This window comes from Dreissena polymorpha, chromosome 1 (assembly GCF_020536995.1).
Source record: "Dreissena polymorpha isolate Duluth1 chromosome 1, UMN_Dpol_1.0, whole genome shotgun sequence".
In the NCBI taxonomy this organism is placed as follows: Eukaryota; Metazoa; Mollusca; class Bivalvia; order Myida; family Dreissenidae; genus Dreissena; species Dreissena polymorpha.
Window position 1 is genome coordinate 161,173,394 of NC_068355.1, and position 19,397 is coordinate 161,192,790.

The window sequence follows — 19,397 nt, forward strand, 5'->3', positions numbered from 1 at the left end:
TATACCGGGACTATAACGGCATTCACCGGGGCGTTGCCGTAGCTCTGCCGGGGTCTGTATAGGCCCCGTTGGAGCTACGGTGCCGTCCCGGTTGTTTCCGGTGCCGCGCCGGTCGTTGCCGGTCCTTCCCGGAGGTATTAAACAGTTTAATACTTTCCCGGTGGAGCCCCGGTTTTCCCCGGTCCATCCCGGTCGTCCCCGATGGAGCCCCGGTTCATCCCGGATAACGCAAAGGGGCTCCGCCGGCATCATAGTGAGACTGGGCCTTTACCCTGATAAAGAACGATGTACAGATTGTGTACGTTGTCTCACGTAGAACTTTTCGATTTGCGCGCTCAATCTGCCGAGTGAAATATCATATCCGGTATCTTCGCATATTTCCGAGAATGATCATGAATATTTGTGGTTGTTTTTTTTCATTTTCTTTTTTCTTGAATGTCTCGTTAACGCAAAATAAAATAACAATATATTCAAATATGTTAATAAATGCCAAAATGTAATGTCTTCAAAAAATGTATCAGAAACAAATTCTTCTTACTGTCTCCGTAGACACTCGCATCATAGGCCTAGACCGTCAAGTGAGGAACTTATTCTCGCAGGAATATGCAAACAATAATAAAAACTATGTCGCAGCCAATGCTTAGCAATTTTGCTTCAATAATATTTTTAACACGTTTTATGACACTGTCATGTTATATAGTGATTTTCTGTATTTACAAGGCGGGTTATTGAGATCTGCGAAGAACTTCTTTGATTGCGCATATCAATAAGACAAATCTTCTGACCGAATTTCATGAAGATTGGACAATAAATGCGGCTTCTAGAGTGTTAACAAGGTTTTACTATAGCAATATAAGGAAAAAATGACCCGCCCCTGACGGCCATGTTTTCCAACCAACCAGCATCATTTTCGAACTCGTCCAAGATATTATTGGGATTAATCTTCTGACCAAGTTTCATGAGGATTGGACAATAAATGTGGCCTCTAAAGTGTTAACAAGATTTTACTAAAGCCATATAAGGAAAAATGCCCTGCCCCTTGGCATCCATGTTTTTCAAGCAAAGGTTACCATTTTTGAACTCATCCAAGATATCAATGGGACAAATCTTCTAAGCAAGTTTCATGAAGATCGGAAAATAAGTGTGGCCTCTAGAGTGTTAACAAGGTTTTAACTAAAGCCATATAAGGAAGTATAGAGAAAACTACCCCTTCCCCTGACGGCCATGTTTTGTCACCTATCTGGACCATTTTCGAACTCGTCCGAGAGATCAATGAAACCAATGTTTTGACCAAGTTTCATCATGACTGGGCAAACATTGTGACTTCTAGAGTGTTCACAAGGTTCCTCTATAGCCATATAAGGAATACTGCCCCGCCCACTAGGGGCCATGTTTTTCAACGGACCGGAACCATTTTTGAACTCAACCAACATATCATTTAGACAAACATTTTGACAAAGTTACATGAAGATTGAACATCAAATGTGACTTCTACAGTGTTCACAGGGATTTTCCTTTTTTTACCTAGTGACCTAGTTTTTGATCCAGCATGACCCAGTTTCGAACTCAGTCGTGGTATCAATGGGACAAATGTTCTGACCAAATTTCATGAAGATCTGACAATAAATGTGGCCTCTGGAGTGTTCACAAGGTAAAATGTTGACGCTGCACGACGGACAAAAGGCGATCACAAAAGCTCACCATGAGTACGTTGAGCTCAGGTGATCTAAAAACATATTGTTTTATTTAAAGTTTTTTTGATTTACTTATTCCAAAACATCCCAAAACAAGCATTATTTTAAACCTATTTATTTGCGATCGTTAGCAAAGAAAGCCCAAGGCTTATTGAAACACCCTCAGGTCCGTTCCAATGTTGAACAAGTACGTGTTGTCTGTAGGGGAGATCTAATGAAGCGCCTACAAAGGCTACCGAACATGTGACCTCCCGGTCGCTAGGCGGACGCAACGGCAACCTAAAAGGTACTCACGAGGCAGCCGCCAAACAGATACAAGAGGGCCAAGATGGCCCTAGTTCGCTCACCTGAGAGGAGTCAGTTCATTCAATCTTTACCAAATGTCAAACTTGACCTAGATATTGTCCAGACAAACATCCTGGTCAAGTTTCATCATTATTGAACCAAAACTCTGGCACATGGAGTGTATTTTTTGTAAGATTTGACCTGGTTACCTATATTTTGAGTTGACCCGCCCCCTAACCAAACATCAAACTTTGCTTATAAAAATAAATATGACCAAGATTCATAAAATCTGAAACAAAATTGTGACCTCTAGAAAGTTTACAAGGACTTTGAATAATATAATGAAAATTTGGACAATCTAATGGCAATAATTATGGCATTTATTATGTGATTTTGCTCATTATCAAACTTGACTGAGATCTTTCAGCAACTTTGATAAAAAATGCTTGAGAAATGTGAATGCTAGAGTGTTACAAACCAAATGTGGACGGACGGACGGTGGACAAAGACCAATACTAAAACCTCACCTGAGCAATCAGGTGAGCAAAAAAAGTGTGTTACCGATCTGAGCCATTTTTCAAATTGTCCGAGAAATCAATAAAACCAATGTATTGACTAAGTTTTACGATGATTAGGCAAAAAATAAGACTTCCTATACTGTTCAATCACAAGGGGTGTTGCTCTCTAGTCACATAAGGAAAACTGCGACCCGCCTGGTGGCCATGTTTTTGTACCGATCGGGACCATTTGCGAACTCATCTTATATATATATAAAACCAATCTTTTTACCAAGTTTCATTATGATTGGGCAAATAATGTGACTTCTAGAGTGTTTACAAGCTTTTTTTACTATATAAATATAAATATAAGAAAAATGCCCCCACCCGGCAGCCATGTTATTCAACTGGCCGGAAGCATTTTCGAACTCGACTCTTGTATCAAGGAAAAAAATGTTCCGACAAAATTTCATAAAAATTGGAACAAAAATGTGACTTCTAGAGTGTTCACATGTTTTAGCTATATACATATAGAGAAAATTGCCCCGCCCACTGGCGCCCATGTTTTTTCACCAATCTCGACCATTTTCGATCTCGTCCAAGATATTAATAAAACCAATGTTTTGACCAACTTTCATGATGATTGGGCCAAAAATGTGACTTCTCTAGAGTGTTTACAAGGTTTCTCTATAGCCAAATAAGGAAAACTGCCCCGCCCACTGGCGGCCATGTTTTTCAACGGACCGGAACCACTTTTGAACTCAACCAACATATCATTAAGGCAATCATTTTGACCAAATTTCATGATAATTGGGCCAAAATGTGACTTCTCGAGTTCACTATATACATATAGAGAAAAATGCCAAGCCCACTGGCGGCCATGTTTTTTCACCGATCTGGACCATTTTCGAACTCGTCCGAGATATCAATAAAACCAATGTTTTGACAAACTTTCATGATGATTGAGCAAAAATGGTGACTTCTAGTGTTTACAAGGTTACCCTATAGCCAAATAAGGAAAACTGCCCCGCCCACTGGCAGTTTTCTAAGTTTTTCAACGGACCGGAACCACTTTTGAACTCAACCAACATATCATTAAGGCAAACATTTTGACACAGTTACATGAAGATTGGGCATGAAATGTGACTTCTACAATGTCTACAAGTTTTTTCTTTTTTTTTGACCTTGTGACCTAGCTTTTGACCCGGAACCACCCAGTTTCGAACTCGACCGAGATTTCATTGGGATGAAGCTTCTGACCAAGTTTCGTGAAGATCGGACAATAAATGAGGCCTCTAGAGTGTTCACGAACAAATGTGTACGGACGACGGACACAGACCGGTGACAAAAGCTCACCTGAGCAATCAGGTGAGCAAAAAAACACGCTTATCAGTAATACATAGTACATACAAATACGTTTAACTTTCATTCTTTTTTCAAGTACAAACTCAGAACATAAAAAGAAACATCCGAAGCTTATTCAATTTTGCTAAACGTAACTTTTGTTACTTAATTAAATCTGTATATACCCAGGATTCGATCATTATCTGGTGAAAATATGTAAACAAGCATGTTTGCATTAGTTTTTATCTGCCAAATGTGAATTTTTATTGGTTTAAACTATATATATATATATATATATATATATATATATATATATATATAATATTATATATTGTAAATCCCCATAAATCAAACGTGCGCGTGTGTGTATTGCAAAGTTGGAGCCCCAGCACTAATATATGATTTAACATACGAAACTGGAGACGATAAAAAAAAAAAGCTGCAACTGTCAACTATTGTTACTTTACTGAAAGCTATTTAAATGTGTGTTCGTTCTTGTCTTGTGGGAGTGGGGAAGCCGGAATACCCGAAGGAAACCCAAACTGCCCGGCGTGGTGACCACCAACCAAACTCACATGCTTTCGGGAACGGTGATTGTGCCCTGGTAACCTAGAAGGGAAGCCAGTTTACCGACCACTGCGCTAACCGAACAGACCCATAAATAACGGTATAGGCTTACCAAAATAGATATATCTCTGCGTGGAGATTGGTTTGCTACGCATTTTTTGCGAATCTCCACGCAAAGTCGTCGTGCAAATCGCTCGCGGAGATCGATGGTTCGTCTGCTGGTTTTGATAAGGGAAGTAACCACAATGAGGATAGGCTTAAACAAAAATCCTAAGTCGCTTTAATTATGAATTATTAACCATAAGCCTATTAGTGTGGTTAACGAATATTATCATAGTAAGTTATTATAACATTGATGTAACTTATCGAGCAAATATCGTTGAATTGTCGACCTAAACCGGACGTCAATGTACGCAACATTATGATAATTATTGACGCGACAAACACCAATTTAAAACGACACGCGATATTTACTCAAGGGTGGTTGGTCAAGTGACGCGTTGTATGATTGACAGTCAACATCCCCATATTTGGGGATAATAATGTCGAGTGTTATTATTGCGCGATGTCTGTCTTTGTCGGGCGTCGATGGTCAATAAAAAACACTGAGATAAAACAGATTGTCAACACCGTAACTTCATCGTTCAGTATTACAATTTCAAAATCAATTCCAACAACGTCCAACTAGGTTGACCACAAGGGTACGTGGATAAGCTGTGGCGCACATTGGGTCAAACTAAAGGCCAAAAGTCAATGATGTGCACGGTTCATCTTGTTAAATAGTTACAAGCATTATTGTTGATGGGCTCGTCATGTTGCCGACAGGAATCTTGTCCAACTTTGAATTCACAAAGTTGCTCAGGTTTGTTTTTATTGCATAAAATACGTCTATGATTAGTTACATGGGAAGACGAGGTGTAAGTGAGCTGGAGAGGTCGGTACTCCTGGGTACGGTTTCCTGATACTCGCATCGTCTTGGATCGAATACAAGATATATACCGGTAATCTCCTCATATTTGGCCAAGGTCAAATGGCCCGTCAATTTATTTGAGTTTGATTCCAAGTCACAGCGAGTACATGTAAACACACAAAACAACAGCCGTAACGACGAATACAGGATATAAAATAATGGTTTCAGCAGCACTTGAGTCGTTCTGGGAAAACAGGATTTAATACATGTGCGTTAAGTGTCGTCGCAGAATAGCATGTGCAGTGAGTGCAGTGTAATCAGGCACGACACTTTCAGCCTACATATGACTTTCATATGGAGGAGACTTTCAGCCTACATATGACTCATATGGAGGAGACTTTCAGCCTACATATGACTTTCATATGGAGGAGACTTTCAGCCTACATATGACTTTCATATGGAGGAGACTTTCAGCCTGCATATGACTTTCATATGGAGGAGACTTTCAGCCTACATATGACTTTCATATGGAGGAGACTTTCTTCAAATGACAAATACACTACAGTTACAAGAGCTGTCACCATAGGATGACTTATGCCTCCTATAAACGCTTGATAGAAGTTGAGCATTTTTCGAAACCTAAACACAGATTTCGAAACCTAAATGCAGACCCTAAGTTCAAAGGTAAGGTCACAGGAGTCAAAATTTTTTATGTGTATGGAAAGGCCTTGTCCATATACACATGCATACCAAATATGAAGGTTACATCTCGAGGGACATAGAAGTAATGAGCATTTTTCTAAACCAAAACGCAAAGTGTGACGGAAAGACGGACGGACAGTCCGATCACTATATGCCTACCTACCGGGGCGGGGGGGGGGGGGGGGGGGGGGGGGGGGGGGGGGGGGGTTCATGCAGAACATTACTTTAGCTAATGCCTTGAATGTTTCTAATAGAGAATAACTGTGAATAAATGACTTTATATTTTAATGTATGTTTTATGTACTGACCCTATCCAAATTATTGATTTTAATTGTAAGCAGAACAAGAGATGTGGTCGTCAGAAACACAATACCCCCTATTGCGCCTATTTGAAATAAAAATTTATTAATGATTTTCTTTACCTTTGACCTTGAAGGATGACCTTGACCTTGAACTTCCACAACTCAAAATGTGCAGCTTCATGACAACGCCGCTTAGAATTTTTTAAAATATTTTTTTGATCTTTGACATTGAAGGATGACCTTGACCTTGAACTTCTACCACTCAAAATGTGCAGCTTCATGAGAACGCCGCTTTGAAATTATTTTTGTTTGACCTTTGACCTTGAAGGATGACCTTGACCTTGAACTTCCACCACTCAAAATGTGCAGCTTCATGAGATACACATGCATGCCATATATCAAGTTGCTATCTTCAATATTGAAAAATTTATGGCCAATGTTACAGTTTTCGGACAGACAGACACCATATATTTGACCTTTGACCTGGAAGGATGACCTTGACCTTTGACCTTTCAAAATGTTCAGCTCCATGCGATACACATGCATGCCAAATATCAAGTTGCTATCTTCAATAGTGAAAAAGTTATGGCCAATGTTGAATTTTTTGGACGGACAGACAGACGCCATATATAAGCCATTTGACCTTGAAGGATGACCTTGACCTTCACCTTTCAACACTCAAAATGTTCAGCTCCATGAGATGCACATGCATCCCAAATATCAAGTTGCTATCTTCAATATTGAAACAGTTATGGCCAATGTTAAAGTTTTTCGACGGAGAGACGCCATATATTTGACATTTGACCTTGAAGGATGACCTTCACCATCACCTTTCACCACTCAAAATGTTCAGCTCCATGAGATACACATGCATGCCAAATATCAAGTTGCTATCTTTAATAGTGAAAAATGTATGGCCAATGTTAAAGTTTTTGGACAAACGGACAGACGCCATATATTAGACATTTGACCTTGAAGGATGACCTTGACCTTTCACCACTCAAAATGTGCAGCTCAGTGAGATGCACATGCATGCAAAATATCAAGTTTCTATCTTCAATAATGCAAAAGTTATGGCCAACGTTAAAGTTGGTATTTTTGGACCGACGGACAGACTGACATACACACATACTGACATACACACATACTGACATACACACATACTGACTGACGGTCAGTTCAACAGCTATATGCCACCCTACCGGGGGCATAAGAAGTGTCGTCAGGGATTAGCCGGTGCAAACTGCACATTGCTATGCACGACAGTAAGAAAAGTCCACTCAGTAAAATGACCAATACAATGAAAATAAAAAACACACATTCACATTTTTTAAGTTTGTTAACGGAACATGAAATTTAGGAAAAACAATATCAGGCGACGGGTTGAAACAAAATATGAAGAAGGAAATACACAATGTTTCTTCCAAAAAACAAGGGACAATATTCCAAGTTTGGAACAACCAAAATATCATGCACCAAATGTATTCTTATATTTGTAAATGCTTAAAATCAATCAACTTTGTAATACTGATTTGTCTTTAAGAATTTCTCTTACAGAGGTGTTAATCATATAAAGGCTTTGACAATGGTGATTTTCCATGTAAACACTTAAACATGCAATAGTCTCATAATATAACACAGTGCAGCACTTTGTCTTACAATATTGTATGTACATAACTCAAGAATATAATAATGGTAAAATATTGACACAAACGCAAAAGACTACACATCCAGATTAAAATGTGTTTACAAACAAAGCAAGAGCACAAATATTTATTCCAATATTGAACGAGAGAAAATAACTTTATTTTTTAATAAATTAAGTAATGTCAAACTGCATTAAAATAACAGTATATATGTATGTGTAAAAAATGATCCCTTTTCAATTTAACTATGTTGGAAAATGTCATGAACAGTGCCAACAAGATTGAGTTTCTGAACTTAACAGACAATAGAATTTGTTTACCGTTTCAGTGCACAATATAATATTAATGACAACAGTCCAATATTCTAGCACCAAAGATAAAAATGATTTAAAATGACAATCAAGAAAAAACGATAAATAACAGCGAATTAAAGAGAAAATGAGAAACGTATTTGAATACAAGACGTTTTTTGACCACGCTTACTTTCTAAACCGCAACATTTATGTTGTAGGATCATTATTCTTGCATTTTAATATCAACCTTTACATCTTAGAGACTACAAAAGATCTCTACCTCTCTTTAATAGTAAACGTACAATACATTGAAAAGAAGTTTTTTTGAAATGTATTGCCTTTCTTTTTCATATAAGCTTTGTTTCCTATTTTTTCTTGGGATAATATTTTAGGTAAAGTTAACCAACCTATTAAAAGAACATTTACAAATACTTAACAATATAACCACAATCCAAATGTACACATGTATTATATTTTCGTTTTTGCTGAAAGTAATTGATGACATTTTCAATATCAGTAACTTGTAACTAAAATTGTTTCATTATCAAGTTTAAAGTACAAAACAGTAACATCGGAATTCAGTTTCAAGGAAAATACTAGTATTTACATAACTCTATAATACAAACAAACTGAAATAAATACCTTTGCCAGTTGTACTTCTATGCAGCTATGTACATTGAACGAATAAATCAACGTACCATTAATTGGTCAGCAATATGTTTTAAATTTTTGAGCCATGTGTTGGGAAAATAGGGCTTAATGCATGTGCAAAAACCTTTGTCCCTGAATAGCTCATGCAAACAGCACTTTCAGGCCAAACTGAATTTCCCTCAAAGAGACTTATTAAAACAAGAGGGCCTGAAAGGCCCCAAGTGGCTAACCTGAGATAACAAGATATTATTGGGACAAATCTTCTGACCAAGTTTCGCGAAGATCGGAAAATAAATGTAGCCTCTAGAGTGTTAACAAGGTTTTACTAAAGCCATATAAGGAAAAATGCCCCCCCCACCCCTGCAGCCATGTTTTTCAACCAACCGGCATCATTTTTGAACTCATCCAAGATATAAACGGGATGAATCTTCTGACCAAGTTTCATTAAGATCGGACAATAAATGTGGCCTCTAGGGTGTTAACAAGATTTTACTATAGCCATATAAGGAAAAATGCCCCGCCCCTTGGAAGCCTTTTTTTTCAAGCAAACATAATTATTTTCGAACTCATCCAAGATACCATTGAGACAAATCTTCTGACCAAATTTCATGAAGATTGGACAATAAATGTGGCCTCTAGAGTGTTAACAAGGTTTTACTATAGCCATATAAGGAAAAATGCCCCGCCCCAGGTGGCCATGTTTTTAAAGCAACCAAAACTATTTTCAAACTCATCCAAGATATCATTGGGACAAATCTTCTGACCAAGTTTCATGATGATCGGAAAATAAATGTGACCTCTAGAGTGTTAACAAGGTTTTACTATAGCCATATAAGGAAAATAGCCCCGCCCCTGTGGTGGCCATGTTTTTCAACCAACCGGCATCATTTTTGAACTCGTCCAAGATATTATTGGGATGAATCTTCTGACTGAGTTTCATGAAGATCAGACTATAAATGTGGCCTCTTGAGTGTTAACAAGATTTTACTATAGCCTTATATAGCCATATAAGGAAAAATGCCCTGCCTCTTGGCGGCCATGTTATTAAAGCAAACGTAACCATTTTCGATCTCATCCAAGAAATCATTGGGACAAATCTTCTGACCATATTTCATCAAGATTGGACAATAAATGCGACCTCTAGAGTGTTAACAAGGTTTTATTATAGACATATTTGGAAAAATGCCCGGCCCCCTGGCGGCCATGTTTTCCAATCAACCGGCATCATTTTCGAACTCGTCCAAGATATTATTGGGATGAATCTTCTGACCAAGTTTCATTAAGATTTGACAATAAATGTGGCCTCTAGAGTGTTAACAAGATTTTACTATAGCCAAATATAGCCATATAAGGAAAAATGCCCTGCCCCTTGGCAGCCATGTTTTTCAAGCAAAGGTTACCATTTTTGAAGATATCAGTAAGACAAATCTTCTGACCAAGTTTCATGAAGATCGGAAAATAAATGTGGCCTCTAGAGTGTTAACAAGGTTTTACTATAGCCATATAAGGAAAAATGCCCCGCCCCCTGGCGGCCATGTTTTTCAACCAACCGGCATCATTTTTGAACTCATCAAAGATATTATTGGATGAATCTTCTGACCAAGTTTCATGAAGATCAGACAATAAATGTGGCCTATAGAGTGTTAACAAGATTTTACTATAGCCATATTAGGAAAAATGCCCCGCCCCTTGGCAGCCATGTTTTCCAAGCAAACGTAACCATTTTTGAACTCATCCAAGATATTATTGAAACCAAGCTTCTGACCAAATTTCAAGAAGATTGGACAATAAATGAAGCCTCTAAAGAGTGAACAATGCAAATGTTGAAGTCGCACAAGGCACAATGGACAACGGACGAAAGGCGATCACAAAAGCTCACAATGAGCACGTTGAGCTCAGGTGAGCTAAAAAAATACAATAATAGCGGAAAGTGTTCTTTCTCATTAGCCTGTGCAGACTTCACATGCTAATCTGACATGACACTCGATGTTCATGAATTAAGCCCTATTTTTCTAGAACTCAGCTCAAATGAACAAATTCATCAATATACGATTAGTACATCAGCAAATTATGACTTTATATGTTTGAAAAATTTGCTTTAGTCTATAAAACAGTTCAAGTTAATCACTGTGTCATAACTAATGTACATCAGAATACTGCCTATATATATTTCGACAAGGATGCTTTCATTCCCTTAAAAAACAGTCATACTTTTTGTAGCAAAGCAGGCAACAAAAAAACTGAAGACTGGTGCTAACTAACAAAACTCCTTTTAGAAAAAATCTTTGTTAATCAGCTAGCTCAAATATAACATCATCAAAATCTTCATCATCATCGTCATCCTCTTCTTCACCATCATCACTGCCATCATCATCACTGCCACTGCCGTCATCATCATCTTCGTCATCTTCATCATCAGATCCTAGCGACAGTACCAGATCGCTACCATCGCTGCCGGAGAGAATCTCAGCATCATGGTCTGAAAAACATTCACATGACCAGGATTTATCTTTATTTAAATCACTGTTGAAACATTTCCCATGTTATTTAAAAATTGTTTTTTGTCTCAACTAGTTCATTTTTTATTATAAAATAAATAGGTTTATTGACATTAAATAAGCTGCAAATAATAACACTTATCAATCCATTCTTCTGGTCCTAATTTTTGTAAAACAGGCTGATAATTATCAATTCAAAATTCAAAGTGTTAATCTTTGCCATTATTGTTTTTCTCCTATTGTTATTAAAAATAATGATGACATTTGTATTTGGTTCAATATGGCATATTAGTTTCATTAAAGCATGTAAAAAGAATCCGCCAAACAGCTCGCATAAAAAACATACAAGGGTAAAATATTTCCCTCTTAAGTAAATAGAGAATATTATGTGAGTTTTGGATGAAGATCAAGTTTATCATGCGAGGCTTAGAACCAATGTAACGTGAGGCTTGCCTATTTAGCCTATTATTTCCTCCTTATTTTCCAAATTATCAAATATTGCATTTTTTGACGATTTTGTTTTTCCTTAGTTGACAAAAACAGATTCCAATTTTTGGAAAACCCCAAATCTGATCTAAAAATAGCAAAAGTATAAAGCTCAAGTTATACCATCGTTGTTATACTATCGACTTTCATCTGGTAATAGGATAAAATAAAGTTGACATGAAAATTGTACCAGAACATGACAAGAGCTGTCACCATAGGATGACATATGCCCCCTGTAAACGCTTTGATAGAAGTTATGAGCATTTTTCGAAACCTAAATACTAAACCCTTGAAATGCTATAAGTAACCCCTTGACCTAGTTTTTGACCCAGCATGACCCATATTCGAACTTGACCTAAATATTGTCTATATACAGCTTCTGACCAAGTTTGGTAAAGATCTGATGCAAACTATTTGAATTAGAGAGCGGAAACGAAAAGAGTGACAGACTGACAGACAGACTGACGGACAGTTCGAAAACTATATACCCCCTTTTCTTCGAAAGGGGGCATAATCAACTGTCCACATTATCAGGGCTTTTTATTCCCCATGCATCTACTGCTAGTGTACTACTAGTATGTGGGAGGCATATAAGCTGCATCCTGGGATATCCAGGCTTAATGCGTCGTCCCAGATTAGCTTGTGCAGTCCACAAAGGGTAATCAGGGACTTTACTTTCTGCTTTAAAGACATTTTTCGTTTAAAGGCGGAAAGTGTTATCTCCAATACTTTTCACTTATCTCACCTTCATTGTCTGCATCCTCCCCATCATTAGAATCATTTTCATCATCATCATCCCCCAGCATGAACTCATCACCATTGTCGTCGTCCTCATCATCGTCATCATCATCATCGTCATCATCAGGAACTTGTTCCTCCTCCTCTTCATTTTGCTGAGAATGAAAGGTTTCAATAAGAAATACTTTTGAAATGGAACCAATTAAAGCAACAAGAACAAGTCTGATGCACATATCTTTGGAAAATCAGTTTTAAAATAGTATCTTTTCAAAATATCTATGTGTTCATTAGCACTAAAAGACATTCATGGTTTATAAGGCACTTATCGTTTTCCTTACATGTATATTATTACCAAAGTCTTTTGACATAAATACTTGTTATTGAACATTTTAAAATTATTTAAATTATACATATCTACAGTAAATGTAGCAGATTTTAACAAGGATTTTTTTTTTAAATATACTATTTTAATTGAATCATTTATATTTACAATGTTGAAGAACTTACACAAAATGTAACTAATGAGAATTCAAACTGTAAAATAAGCTAGTCAGATAATCTAAAGAAGTGATAAACATGAGCTGAACATTTCCCTGGTTATCATACGAGCCCCACTCTGGGTAAACTGGGCTTAATGCATGTGCATAAAGAGCCATTCCAGAGTAGCCTGTACAGTCCACACAGGCTTATCAGGGTCAACACTTTCTGCTTGTATGGAATATTCGTTTTAAGGGTAATCTGTGACGACACTTTACCGAATTAAGCCCAGTTTTCCAAGAACGAGGCCCATGTTATATAGGGGAGAGGCCCATGTTATATAGGGGAGAGGCCCATGTTATATAGGGGAGAGGCCCATGTTATATAGGGGAGAGGCCCATGTTATATAGGGGAAAGGCCCATGTTATATTGGGGAGAGGCCCATGTTATATAGGGGAGAGGCCCATGTTATATAGGGGAGAGGCCCATGTTATATAGGGGAGAGGCCCATGTTATATAGGGGAGAGGCCCATGTTATATAGGGGAGAGGCCCATGTTATATAGGGGAGAGGCCCATGTTATATAGGGGAGAGGCCTATGTTATATAGGGGAGAGGCCCATGTTATATAGGGGAAAGGCCCATGTTATATTGGGGAGAGGCCCATGTTATATAGGAGAGAGGCCCATGTTATATAGGGGAGAGGCCCATGTTATATAGGGGAGAGGCCCATGTTATATAGGGGGGAGGCCCATGTTATATAGGGGAGAGGCCCATGTTATATAGGGGAGAGGCCCATGTTATATAGGGGAAAGGCCCATGTTATATTGGGGAGAGGCCCATGTTATATAGGGGAGAGGCCCATGTTATATAGGGGAAAGGCCCATGTTATATTGGGGAGAGGCCCATGTTATATAGGAGAGAGGCCCATGTTATATAGGGGAGAGGCCCATGTTATATAGGGGAGAGGCCCATGTTATATAGGGGAGAGGCCCATGTTATATAAGGGATTAAAAATGCCTAGCAGGAATGGCTACCTGATCATCTTCATCATCCTTCACCTTGCCTATCTCATACAGTCGACAGATGTTCTCATTGGACCCGATATCCTGTGACTGCGTGTTCTGAAGTACATTAATACTTTAATAGGCATTCATACATGCATGACGTACATTTTATCTTATCACATCATTTGGCTTGCAGTGTCCAAATAAATCCTCTCATGGTATAAACTTGGATTTATTTCAGCACTGCTAGGATAATCAACTTGTATAAGGTGTTGTTCATTGATGTCTTGTCTATTTTCATGATGAAATTTGATACAGAGGGGGTAATCGCGTGACAAACAAGATGGCGACATCCATGCAGAGACAGGTATTTTCAGCCATTTTATACCCTTTAATACTTGTTTAAATGCTTCTCACTTTCCAGCCATATCAGCAAGAAATGAATAAGCGTTTATTTCGTATTAATATTTCAAATTGCTATTTATCTCCACTTTACTCGCTTGGAATTTTCTTAGCGGGAGCTGTAATTTTGTGACCCGCATCAATAAAGTCGACATATAGAGAAAATATTATTACGATAAAAATGCAAATCACTTTCTCACGGATATGGCTGGAATATGAGCGGCATTTTAACAAGTGATTATCTCTGTTCTATCTAAGAGTGTTTTCCAGCTTTTTTTTAAATTATAAAAATAACAAGATGTGTTTGTGAAACACTATGTCCCCCCCCCCCATATATTTGGCCTTTGTCTTTGAAGGCTGACCTTGACCTTTCACCACTCAAAATGTGCAGCTCCATGAGATACACATGCATAAATTATATCAATGCAAGTATCAAAGTTTCATAGCAAGCAGTACTAATGTTTGACGAAACACATCACAAAGGGTTCACAAAGAATTTCGACCTTCTAAATTAGTACAAGTCCATAAGAAGCTAATTGTCAAGGTCATGTGATGTGGTTGCATTAATAGGATTCAAAGACATCATCACTTAAGTACCAAACCTTTGTAGCGGGTCGTATAAGTTTTTCTCAAAGCACTTCATTTTTGGAGTATAGACCTTCTGACTAAGTCTTAAAGTCTAAAATATGGTCAATATGAAAGTCAAGATGAGGTTAGGTGATGTGAATGTGTTGAGTATTCCAAGATAATATACATGCAAGTAGCACAGCTTTGTAGCCAAGGGTACATATATTAGACTAAATCAACCAAGAATTAGCCCTTCTGAATTCGTCCAAAAGAAGGTCATTTTAAAGGTCAGAAGGAGGTCAGGTGAGGCGAGTGTATTCATAATGTTCAAAGACATCATCCATTCAGGTATCAAATCTGTGTATGAATCATTATTCATATTACAAGAAAAGTATCATTTTGGGTTAACTTCATACAGATGGAAAGAATGAACACACAAACTAATGGACAAGTCAAAAGTTATATAAGACACCTTTAGATGCCGGGGGTATAAATAGGACAAAATGATTGCAAACAAAGAGTACAGTATCTTTTACAGAATATTCAGGCATTTTAAACAATCTCATGCCTTATAACCCAAAATATTGTAATCTAAATCAGCAATGACATCATCATGATAATAATATATAACAAGAGCATCGCCTAACGGGTGCCACGCTCGGCTGCGAAAGCTTGTCAGAATTTTTTTTTTTTTTGGTCACAGTGACCTTGACCTTTGACCTAGTGACCCAAATTGGGTGTGGCGTGTAGAAGTCATCAAGGGGCATGTACATATGAAGTTTCAAAGTTGTAGGTGGACGCACTATGATGTTAGAGGCAAAGTTAAAGTTTTATATTAGAGGTCACAGTGACCTTGACCTTTGACCTAGTGACCCAAAAATGGGTGTGGCATGTAGAACTCATCAAGGTGCATGTACATATGAAGTTTCAAAGTTGTAGGTGGAAGCACTGTGATGTTAGAGGCAAAGTTAGTTTTATATTAGAGGTCACAGTGACCTTGACCTTTGACCTAGTGACCCAAAAATGGGTGTGGCCTGTTGAACTCATCAAGGTGCATGTACATATGAAGTTTCAAAGTTGTAGTCGGAAGCACTTTAATTTTAGAGCCAATGTAAAGGTTTTAGCACGACGCCGGACGGCGAGGAGGCTATGACAATACCTCAGGTTTTCTCCAAAAACAGCCGAGCTAATAATATATTGATGCTGTCATCACCAACATTATAGGAACCTGCAATTATAGTAACCACTTTTACAGCAATCATTGTAATCATCAACACATTTAAATAATCATTACAAAATTACATAAATAACTTTAAAAGCAATCGCGATTATTGTTAAAATCATCATCAGAAGCAGCATCTGTAGAAGATGCAACATATATTGTTGCTGTCACTACAAGAATAGCTTTATTTTGATTTAATGAGTGCATCGATTAGAGAAAAAAAGAGACATTTCACATTAAGTATCTACATAATTATTTTTCCTTCTCTTATTAAAAGCAACCATACGGGATATCATTAGCGTCATAAATACACCAGATTTACATTATATGGGCAGTGTTCTGGGAAAACTGGACTTAATTGTCCAGAACATAGCTCAGATAAGTTTCATTTGTTCCAAAAGAAGACATAAATATTCAACGAAATTTAGAAATACATTTACAAAGAAACAGTCAACATATAACTAGAAACTGCATGCGAAAATTAATACTTCGAGCAATAAATAAATGTATTTGCTAATGTGGCTTGTACAATGATAAAACAGAGAATCAATTTATCAGAAAAACAACATGAGACATACTCTGGGATAACAGGGCTTAATGCATGTGTGTACAGTGTCGACCCTGCAGATTACCCTGTGAAGTCCATGTGTGTACAGTGTCTTCCCTGCAGATTACCCTGTGAAGTCTGTGTGTGTACAGTGTCGACCCTGCAGATTACCCTGTGAAGTCTGTGTGTGTACAGTGTCGACCCTGCAGATTACCCTGTGAAGTCCATGTGTGTACAGTGTTGACCCTGCAGATTACCCTGTGAAGTCTGTGTGTGTACAGTGTCGACCCTGCAGATTACCCTGTGAAGTCCATGTGTGTACAGTGTCGACCCTGCAGATTACCCTGTGAAGTCTGTGTGTGTACAGTGTCGACCCTGCAGATTACCCTGTGAAGTCCATGTGTGTACAGTGTTGACCCTGCAGATTACCCTGTGAAGTCTGTGTGTGTACAGTGTCGACCCTGCAGATTACCCTGTGAAGTCCATGTGTGTACAGTGTCGACCCTGCAGATTACCCTGTGAAGTCTGTGTGTGTACAGTGTCGACCCTGCAGATTACCCTGTGAAGTCCATGTGTGTACAGTGTCGACCCTGCAGATTACCCTGTGAAGTCCATGTGTGTACAGTGTCGACCCTGCAGATTACCCTGTGAAGTCTGTGTGTGTACAGTGTCGACCCTGCAGATTACCCTGTGAAGTCTGTGTGTGTACAGTGTCGACCCTGCAGATTACCCTGTGAAGTCTGTGTGTATACAGTGTCGACCCTGCAGATTACCCTGTGAAGTCTGTGTGTGTACAGTGTCGACCCTGCAGATTACCCTGTGAAGTCTGTGTGTGTACAGTGTCGACCCTGCAGATTACCCTGTGAAGTCTGTGTGTGTACAGTGTCGACCCTGCAGATTACCCTGTGAAGTCTGTGTGTGTACAGTGTCGACCCTGCAGATTAACCTGTGAAGTCCATGTGTGTACAGTGTCGACCCTGCAGATTACCCTGTGAAGTCTGTGTGTGTACAGTGTCGACACTGCAGATTACCCTGTGAAGTCTGTGTGTGTACAGTGTCGACCCTGCAGATTACCCTGTGAAGTCTGTGTGTGTACAGTGTCGACCCTGCAGATTACCCTGTGAAGTCTGTGTGTGTACAGTGTCGACCCTGCAGATTACCCTGTGAAGTCCATGTGTGTACAGTGTCGACCCTGCAGATTACCCTGTGAAGTCTGTGTGTGTACAGTGTCGACCCTGCAGATTACCCTGTGAAGTCTGTGTGTGTACAGTGTCGACCCTGCAGATTACCCTGTGAAGTCTGTGTGTGTACAGTGTCGACCCTGCAGATTACCCTGTGAAGTCTGTGTGTGTACAGTGTCGACCCTGCAGATTACCCTGTGAAGTCTGTGTGTGTACAGTGTCGACCCTGCAGATTACCCTGTGAAGTCTGTGTGTGTACGGTGTCGACCCTGCAGATTACCCTGTGAAGTCTGTGTGTGTACAGTGTCGACCCTGCAGATTACCCTGTGAAGTCTGTGTGTGTACAGTGTCGACCCTGCAGATTACCCTGTGAAGTCTGTGTGTGCACAGTGTCGACCCTGCAGATTACCCTGTGAAGTCTGTGTGTGTACAGTGTCGACCCTGCAGATTACCCTGTGAAGTCCGCATAGGCTAATCAGTGACAACACTGTCTGCTTTTATGGTATTTTTTGTTTAAAGGAAGTCTTTTCTATCAAAAATACACACAAAAAGTGACATACCTGATAAGACTATGCAACTGCTCAGTCTAATCTGGTACGACATTAGACACATGCGTTAAGCCCCATTTTCCCACCGCGAGGCTCATTTGTACAAACACACAACACAGTCAGTTACCTTCATACACTGAATGAAAATAAAATACACAAACATTTAATATTACACTAATTATTCTTCATTAAACCTTTTTATAATATTCATCACTTTTTGCCCGTTGGTCTATAACTATGTCAGTGGAATTCAAGCAATATTTGTACTCTGGGACGACACTTTACGCACTGTTTTCCCGAAGTGCCACTCAAATATTTATTGTAGATTTCACTATATACATTCAATCATGTATGTTCTAACGAGCTGCAAGCAAACGGAAAACGTACTTTACTCAGTGGATTTACGCCAGAGACCTCACACATCATAGCATGTATAGAAACAATATAATTAACACAGCTTTTTATTAAATAATTATCATTTGACATACTCAAAAGCATTTTACAAATAATTTTGTATATTAGAAACAAACTTTTGCAAAGTTTTTTTAGTATTCATGGAGTAATACTTAAACTATTGTGCATACACCCACTGGATACAAGGGCATGTGAGATCTCACCTCTACAACAGCAAGGTAGGAGTCCATCTTGTCAGTGGAGATATCAGTGATACTACGTGACTTCACATCAACAGTGGCTACAAGAAAAGTTCCCAAACAAATACTGAGTGAACCTTTGGCATGTTTCTTTTCTATTTATTCCTGTAAGCTACTGTAATAAGTTAATAAAACAAGAGCACCGCATAGCAGGTGCCAACACTCGGCTGTGGGTGCAGTTT

At 38.6% G+C, this 19,397-nt stretch overlaps 2 protein-coding genes across 2 annotated transcripts in view; one reads left to right on the top strand and one right to left on the bottom strand.

Annotated features, from left to right (window-relative positions):
* The window catches only part of LOC127858495 (small integral membrane protein 29-like), a 220,403-nt gene that overhangs the window by 66,320 nt on the left and 134,686 nt on the right, over positions 1-19,397 (top strand). The window lies entirely within an intron of this gene.
* The window catches only part of LOC127858517 (DDB1- and CUL4-associated factor 1-like), a 95,113-nt gene continuing 84,158 nt past the window's right edge, over positions 8,443-19,397 (bottom strand). The window contains exons 35-38 of the mRNA XM_052395720.1: positions 19,180-19,256; positions 14,126-14,212; positions 12,621-12,768; positions 8,443-11,370 (exon numbers count right to left, since the gene is read on the bottom strand). Coding sequence (XP_052251680.1) covers positions 11,180-11,370; positions 12,621-12,768; positions 14,126-14,212; positions 19,180-19,256 — 503 coding nt within the window. The 3' untranslated portion in view covers positions 8,443-11,179. The remainder of the gene's footprint in view (positions 11,371-12,620; positions 12,769-14,125; positions 14,213-19,179; positions 19,257-19,397) is intronic.